The sequence below is a fragment of the Gekko japonicus genome, unplaced genomic scaffold (assembly GCF_001447785.1).
Source record: "Gekko japonicus isolate JY-2015 unplaced genomic scaffold, Gekko_japonicus_V1.1 scaffold2688, whole genome shotgun sequence".
Lineage (NCBI taxonomy): Eukaryota > Metazoa > Chordata > Lepidosauria > Squamata > Gekkonidae > Gekko > Gekko japonicus.
Window position 1 is genome coordinate 194,304 of NW_015171584.1, and position 8,824 is coordinate 203,127.

General features: G+C 40.8%; 1 protein-coding gene across 1 annotated transcript; it reads right to left on the reverse strand.

Moving 5' to 3' along the window:
* On the reverse strand, positions 1–942 carry LOC107117689 (olfactory receptor 11L1-like). Its single transcript, XM_015419845.1, has one exon. The coding sequence runs from the start codon at positions 934–936 to the stop codon at positions 1–3; it is 936 nt and encodes a 311-aa protein (XP_015275331.1). The 5' UTR covers positions 937–942.
* Between the last annotated feature and the right edge of the window lie 7,882 nt (positions 943–8,824).

Consider the following 8,824-nt stretch of genomic DNA (forward strand, 5'->3'; position numbering starts at 1 on the left):
CTAAGGATGCCAGGAGTCCCTATTTATTTCCTGTGGGTGGACTACTGGCATTCTAATTGATTTATTTATAAAGGTCCGCTTCTGTGTAAAAAAAATATTGGTTTCATGAATTCTATTAGAAGACAGAAGTTTAGCCATAGTCTTTCTAACAGCCTCTTTAAACTCCCTGTTTCTCAGTGTATATATAAAGGGATTGATCATGGGAGTCAGGATTGTGTAGAAAACAGAGAAGACTTTGTTCAAATCCCGCAGTTCCTTGGTCTTTGGTAATATGTACACAATGATGAGGGTTCCATAGAAAAGGGAGACCACAATAAGATGAGAGGAACAAGTAGAAAAGGCTTTGCCCCTGCCACTGTTGGAAGGAATTCTCAAAATGGTGATGATGATGCATACGTATGAGGCCAGTGTGAACAACAGTGGTGGCAGTGTGCATGCGGAGCCCAAGACAGTCATCACTGTTTCTGTCTGCTGAGTGTCACTGCAGGAGAGCATTAACAACGGTGTATAATCACAGAAGAAATGGTCGATTTCATTGGGGCCACAGTAGTTCAGCTGGGAAGCAAAGAATGTTGTGAACGCACTAGCTACAATGCCAATCATCCATGAAGCGATTAACAGTTGAACACACAGCTTGGTATTCATGAGGGTTACGTAATAGAGTGGTTTGCATATAGCCACGTATCGGTCATAAGACATCACAGAGAAGAGGTAGCTCTCAGCTGCAGCCAAAAAAGCAAAGAAATAAAACTGAATGAAACATCCATTAAAAGAAATCCCATGATAGTCATTTATAAAGCTGGCCAAAATCCTAGGAAGGACTGTTGAAGTGTAGCAAGTCTCTAAAAGGGATAAGTTGGCCAGAAAGAAGTACATTGGTTTGTGAAGGTGGGGTTTAGCCAGAACTACGGAAGCTATAAGGATGTTCCCAGCCATTGTTACCAGGTAAATTGTGGAAAACATGCCAAGGAGGAGATGCTGCTGTTCTGGAAGAGTCTTGAATCCTATGAGGACAAATTCTGTGACTCTTGTCTGATTGTACCAAGGTGTCTCTGCCATGTTTAATCCAATGACTACGTAGATGCTGCCAAACAAATTAGATTGTGCGGAGCATGCACATTTCTAGTGAAAGAAGATTAGAGAAAGTATTCATATTCTTTGATATCTGCATTCCCATGTCAACAGTAAAAACAACAGGATAGTAACATTGATCTGTAAAACTTAAATCACAGAATTACCAATTCTATTGCATTGTATAACCAATAAGATGTGATTTTTTTTGAACACGTGATGAGGGTTGCCATGAACAATGGGTCGTGGCACATGTTATATTGTTACTTAACAAGGGCTCCAATTATTTCTACTCCTTTACAGTTAACTTCACTCTGCTACCTTTGTAGGATGGATGCTTTATGCTTAATTATACTGTGGTTACCTTATGTATAATCAGGCAACAATTAAAAATCTACATCTGTTATCTATTGCTATCCACAGAAGAAACAAGACTTATTTTGTAGTGGATAAGTACCAGAACTCAGATTTTTGGTGGTTTCTTAAAACTCTTCAGAACGTTGCTTGAGTGATGAAATGCATACCCATTTTACTCCACAGGTTATTGTTCCAGTGTAGGAATTAGCTGAATCCAAATTATAAGGCATATGTGTTCAATCAAGTAACATTATTATAGAAGGTTGATCATCATTTGGAGGTAAGAGTGTCATGTCAAGAACAAAATGCCCTCCTAGTGCACACTACTGTGCAAACACATCTCTGTGTGCCTTGGTGTGAAGCCATGTTAGTTTGTAGTAGCAAACAGAACTTCAACTCCAGTAGCACCTTAAATACCAACAATTTTTTCCCACAGTATAAGCTCTTGTGAATCCAAGCTCACTTTGTCAGATACAGTTCTTTATTCTTATTTGTATCTGACAAAGTGAACTTTGGCTCATGAATTCTTATAACCTGGAAAATGTTGTTGATCTTTAAGGTTCTACTGAACTTGATTTCTGGTGCAGTTTTGAATACTATAGACCTATGGCACAATTTATATAGTGCTGCTCTATTGACCAAGAATCACATCTGGAAGATTATCAAAATTTAAGTTTCTTGGCACGATCTCTGTCCATTAATGTATTTCATATATGCTTGGTGGTATCCAGCCAGGTTTTTCATTCAATATAACCCAATTCCCCTCCATACTATGTCTCCCATCCCACATAACTTTTGTCCATGCATGCCCCATGGGCCCCAGCGTACTCTTCTTGGGTGGTCAAAGGGGATCCTTTCTCAATTTCTCAACAATGAGATATGGACTGCAGCTTCTGACGAGATGCCTTTAATCTTTTTTTTCCCCAGGGGCTAATCACACTGCACATTGTTTGTGGAATTTGCTAACTGACAAGTTACAGAAGGGAGCTACAATGAGAATGCAATAAAGAATAAAACACACAGAGAACCTTTGTAAAGAAAGAAGGATGGGATACTTTAATATTTTTGGAAGACTAATAAGGAATACAATATTTACCTAGTTCATTCATACCCTGTCTTTCTCCTCAACAGGGACCTGATGTGTCTCAAATCATTCTGCTCTCCTCCATATTTATCCTCACAACAATCATGTGAGGTAGGTTAGGCTGAAAGAGAGTGACTGGCCCAAGGTTACCCAGCAAGCTTCCATGGCAAAGTGGGGGTTTGAACCTGGGTATCCCAGATCCTAGCCTGACACTGTAACTACTACACCACACTGGCTGGAACATCTTTATGAAATTGCCTGATCCTTAATCAAACCATTGGTCTACGTTTTCTAAATCATTCCTTAAAACGTCTCCTCATCAATACATTCACTAGCAATGGCTCAGCAACCTTCTACTGTATTGGAAAACTGTGTATTTGCAATTTGTTATGCTAGATGTACAAGACCCACCTGATGATTTTAATATAACTCTAGAAATCTCTCATGCATAAACACACACATACACCGAGAAAGGTTGACCTTCATATATGCTCCCCCATCACTACTAGGATCACTTCCTTAGCATGTCAGGAGTCTTCAGTATGGATTCGCTGGTAAATTTCCATCTCTCAGAAAATGTGTGTCTGTAGATAAAGACATGTTCCGGTTTGTATTAGAATATTCTAGCTTGTACTATATCTGTACTATATATTGGAAGCCCCCTCTAAAAATGCACAGTTGTTTTCCTGTAGTTATCTTTCCTGCACAAAATGCAATCTCTCTGGACACTTTTTCCACAGGGAATTATATACTCACCTGAGATGAGCAATCTGAAACACAAGGGTGTATTTAAACACTATTAGATTGAAAATACTGTAGTAGAATTCCCCCAGGAAACTTGTTCTCTAAAGATGTGGAATCACAGTCTTGGTAAACTCACACACTGTTCCCCAAGGAATATGGGGAAAATATATATGGCAGTCAAAACATAACTTTGTTTTTGGCTCGTTATTATATTTCAAACATAGAGGTCACCCAGATGAAATGACAGAGGACAAAAGAAAGCAATGTTTTATGCAATGCATAATGCTGGAATTTGCTGCTGTACCATTTCTCTTGCATGACTTTAAAGATGACTTTAAAAAGGGTTAGATATACATATATGGAGGCAAGGTCTACCAACAACTAGGAGCTATGATAGTGGTTAACTGGAAACCCAGTGTACTCCGAAACCACTCTGGACACCATAGAACCCTATCTTCCACATTAGTAGACTCTGCTGTTAATTCATTGCAGGATATGCCCTATTTAATGATAAATTAATATATCAATGAAACATTTAGAGAAATGAGAGGCTTTTTCTCCACCTCATGGTTACTAGAAAATAGAATTGCTATATAAGTGTTATAAATATGACCCTCGTCTGAGGTGATATGAAATGGCAGACTAGGGACCTCATGATGTCTTAATGATCATGCACATTTACATGTATGTGACTGGTGCAGCCTCATCAACATCTCCCAAAGATTGCAACCTAGAGATCCTGGGAAAAGAGGCTGAATTCTTGAAGAATGACAATGATAGAAGCTCACATTATGAAGATGAACCCCCAGATAGCATCTTTAAAAAATTATCTCATCTTTCTTCCTTCATGGAATTTAAGGAAGGATATGGAAGGATCCCAGGAAATTTTCTATCCCGGCACAGCTCACAACCCAATATACATTGCTGTATTATGGACCTTCACAACATACCCTTGTGCAGTAATCCTCAACATGGTTTCCATGGGCACGATAATACGTTCCAATGAGTTTCCTGGTGCTCAGTTCCTTCTTCATCAAAACATAGATTAAATTCCCACTTTCTTTCACCTCATTGGAGAAGTGCTTCGGAAGAGACCAGGAAGGCATAGTTATTATGGCTGCAGTGAACAGCTATTTAGAAACAGCTACCTTTATCAAGGGAGGATGCCTATCCCGGAACCTCCCCATATTTTGTGACTGTCCTCAGCCCACATGGCAGCCATTTGGTGGTGGTGCCTGCTCAATGTTCTCAAGATTCAGGAAGGATAATAAGGTTATTCTATGTCCCTGTGCTAGGGACATAGAAAATAGAGATGGTTCTGGGGTATTACATACTATCCCACCCATTCATCAAAGGAACTCATTTTATCCTCCCTACAAGTAAGCCTGTCAGAATGACTAGTCATTGCCAGGAAATTTTGTGGTTTTCCCAGTTCTTTCCACTCTAGTCTGTCACTACCCATTGGTAAAAAGAGACCATTAATAAGGCCTGTGTAGATGTAGCTTTGTGGAACCTACTGTTTATTTAAACCCTGATCTTCTCCTCAATGTGATCCCAAAACAACATACAATATCATTTACCCCTCATCCATTTTACCCTTATAGCCCTGTGAGTTAGGTTAGGCTTAGAGAGAGAGGGAGAGGGAGAGGGAGAGGGAGAGGGAGAGAGAGAGAGAGAGAGAGCGAGAGAGAGAGAGCGAGAGAGAGAGAGACAGAGAGAGAGAAAGTCAACAGACAGACAGACAGACAGACAGACAGACAGGAGAGAGAGAGAGAGAGAGAGAGAGAGAGAGAGAGAGAGAGAGAGAGCAACAGGCCCAAGGTCACACAGCGAGCTTCAATGACACAGTGGGGATTTAAATCTGGTCCCCCTCAGTTCCCAATCTGACATGGGTGGGGATGGAGATGCATTTTGCCCTTTTGCCCCCTTGAGCAACTCAACCCCACTTTCTGGAAAGAAAAGGGGGGGGAATGGATATTTTAAAGAGGAAAAAATTGGCAAACCAATAACTGCCCATCTAATTATATGGCAACTGTGGAACTGGAAAAGAATTATATCAGAGTAATAAAATAAGACAAGCATTATTCTGCTTATGCTAGTGTAAAAGTAAATTTTATGTGATGCTCTGGATGAAAACCGTGCCTGGCAATCAGTGGGTACTTCCAGGGGTGGGGATATGGGGTGGGTGTGGCATCATGTATACCCCAATGTCACTTCAGGGGTGGATCCTGGAATGACATAGGGTAGCTCTAGAAATCACTGGGAAGTCTATGGTAAAAGCACAAAGATTCAAGCAATTATTAGATCTACCCAGCATCACTTCTGGGTTTTCCCAGGAAGTGACATAATGGGGAATATGATGCTGATTTTTTTTTAAAAAAAAAATTATCCTATCAGTGCTTGGAGTGGTGGCAGGCAAAAAGGACTGGCACACAGACTCCTCCAGCATAGCAGGAGGCCTGGCAGCCCTAACAAAAACTTATATTGGAACTGTAGTGTCAGTGCTTCCTGATATAATATATAAACAATACATTTCTGGTGAGCTACTAATAAACACATACTTTTGAAAAATTATAGTAAAAAGACAGATAAAGGTACTAGAAAGTTTGCCTGTCACATTATCATATGATGAGAAAGGGCTGCTATTTGTTCTAGTTATAATGACCACCCACACTCACAGTTGGTAGAAACCGGCTACTCAAAGAATGGATTGGAGTACATTGCATATTATGGCATACATAATAATGAACACAAAGGAAGAATCTAAGGTTCTGTTTTATAACAAGAATTGGTTTAATGCAAGGGATAAAAGCAAGGTTTTGTGTGATTGAACAGACAACCCCCAAATTCCATAATGAACATGCTCTACCATATGTACCATACAATACAGCCATAAAGCAACTAGTAGAGCTGAAAAACAGGGAATGATTTCCCTTGTGAAGTTCAGTGATTGTATTTCCAAGAGTGATGGAAATTTAGAATATGAGGAGATGGTAAGATCACTATAAATCCCTGGTTGGAAGTTGAACAATATCTGGTTCCCAAACCACTGAATACATAGAAAGGACTATTCCAGTGTCAGACACTACCATATGTGGCAAGTGCACTTGCTGTATTCTGAAAAAAAATAATAATTAGGGACTTCAGGTACCAAAGGGTTTTAATGTTGTAATGTGCTATTTAGATGACAATTTGGAATTTGCAAGACATAAAAATAGCATTATTATTATTTTAGCTCAACTAGGTACAGCATCCATTAAAACAGAAATAAAGTATTTATAGAGTTAATTTCTTTAATGCTTTCCAATATTTCTCTTCCATTAAGATTCACACATTTTGCTCTCATTTTACAGCTTCTAAATTTGCTCTTGTTTTTACTCTGTAGTCCAGAGACTCTATCTTTTGATTAACTTCTTCATGGAACTCTTAATTTCTCCCTCTCCCTCTCTGTCTCCCCAAACGGGCTGAACTAGAGGACACCTAGTAATTCATTAGCTATGTTCACTTCATTCCCTTGCTTTCTCTTAACTGAGGCAGTATATGTATTGCTTCAGTCTACCACTTCATATAATTTCATTTTACATATAATGAAGGTGGGGAAGTGAGGCTATTCCCTCCAGAGGAATTTGACTCGCAGTTGCATGATCACACAGTCCTTTGAAGTTGCAGGGGCAGCCTGCCACTGCATGATCAGATGCAACTGCGGGTGAGTCCTTTTTGTTTTTGCCGTTTGTTTCCAGTTCGCTTAAACGGGGAATCGATGAATCGCATCTCTGCACTGAGGGCTCCCTATGGAGTGTGTGATGATGTGTATACTGAGAAGGGGGGGGGACAATGGCATGGAGTTGGGATGACCTGATCAGATCATCCCGATGCCATGAGAGCGTGCTGGAGCGATCAGACAGGGGAAAGTCTGTCTGTGTCCCGTAGCAACCCATTTGCTACCGGACTTTCCCTGATGTCTTTTTACTCTGCTTCTGCAGCAGAACAAAATGGGTTGTTGATGGGTGCGGGTGTCCGATTCCCCCACAGCCAGAAATAGAATACACGTTTGTAGCAAAGTATTATTTTATTGAAGCCATGATGAAACTGGAACAAGTTCACTGTTTAGAATAAATGGGGAAGGTCAGAGCAGGGGATAGTAAATCAAATTCAAACCGACATTAACCAATGGACTTGGTTCCCGCTCACGTGGGTTGATTCTCAGATTTGCGCCTCTAGTCTGAGAAGCAACGGTTTCCTAAAAGATAACAATTAATTCTTCTCACACTCTAGCTCATTATAGACTAAGTGAAGCTGACTCTTCTCCGCACCTGTGACCTTGCAGATAAGCACGTTTCAAAGCTATACTAGCGTTCATAGAAAGGAATGCATGAAACAAGCAGATGAGCAAATCATAATACCAAGAAGCATGCGCAGTTGGGTATCTACAGGAAACCATGGGGGGGGGAACGATCCATGCTAAGCTCTCATGTTACACAGAGTTCATTGGCAGCTCGCTGACAGCGGGGTGCTTCCCAGATGTTCATGTCTGATTGCGCCCTTTAAATCTGCCTGGCATTTGTGCCTATGGCACAGCTAATTGTGCATGTGATTGCAACTGAAGTTAGTAGACTGAGGCAGTAGAATTGTGGAATGTATCCCTGCAGAATGAGAAATTCATAGTTTGAATAAGTACATAAATTTGCTTGCAAGTTACTTCTAAACAAGCACATCAGCAAGATTTAGGATTGCCTTGTTGTTTTTATGTAGTGGAGAGGTTAACCAAATCTCCAAAACTGCTTGCAAGTGCAAAATTCTGTGGCCATTTCATTATGTTTACTTAACCGAGAACCAATAAATACATAAATTGTCATTTCTACAATCAGGAAGCCTTTTCGCCATTTGGAAAATAATTCTAAGCAACAAGAAGAAGAAGAAGAAGAAGAGGAGGAGGAGGAAGAGGAGGAGGAGGAGGAAGAGCAAGAGGAGGAGGAGGAGAAAGAGATTGGATTTATACCCTGCCCTTCACGCGGAGCCTCAGAGCAGCTTACAAACTCCTTTCCCTTCCCCTCCTCACAACAGACACCCTGTGAGCTAGGTGGGGCTGAGAGAGCTCTGAGAGAACTGCTCTTTCAATGAAAGCTCTGACAGAACTCTGGCTTGCCCAAGGTCATCCAGCAGCTGCAAGTGGAGTAGTGGGGAAACAAACCCGGTTCTCCCAGATTAGAGTCCGCACACTTAACCACCTCACCAAACTGGTTCTCAGAAACCCACTCAGGTTTATTATTTGGAACTTAATCCCAGGAAACTGTTCCTAGAATGGCACTGTAGAATCCTAAAAATAAAAGAGCACATTTGTTCTGTTGATTTGTATATAACATGTGAAAGGAAATGCAATCAGAAAAGCAAGGAGGAAAGGAGGCGGGGTGATGGGGTAGTGAGGTGGTTGAGTGCCCGAGTGCTCTGGGTCTCGCCAGCTTTTGGAGTCTTTTTAGGGGACCTTTTTGACATTTCTGGACTCCTCCAGATTTGACAAGGGTCCACCAGATCCTCGGGAGTAGGAACTGGAAGCAGAAGACTTAAACT

Coding starts and splice junctions, on each gene's coding strand:
- LOC107117689 (XM_015419845.1), bottom strand. CDS start 936: ATGGCTGGGAACATCCTTATAGCTTCCGTAGTTCTGGCTAAACCCCAC.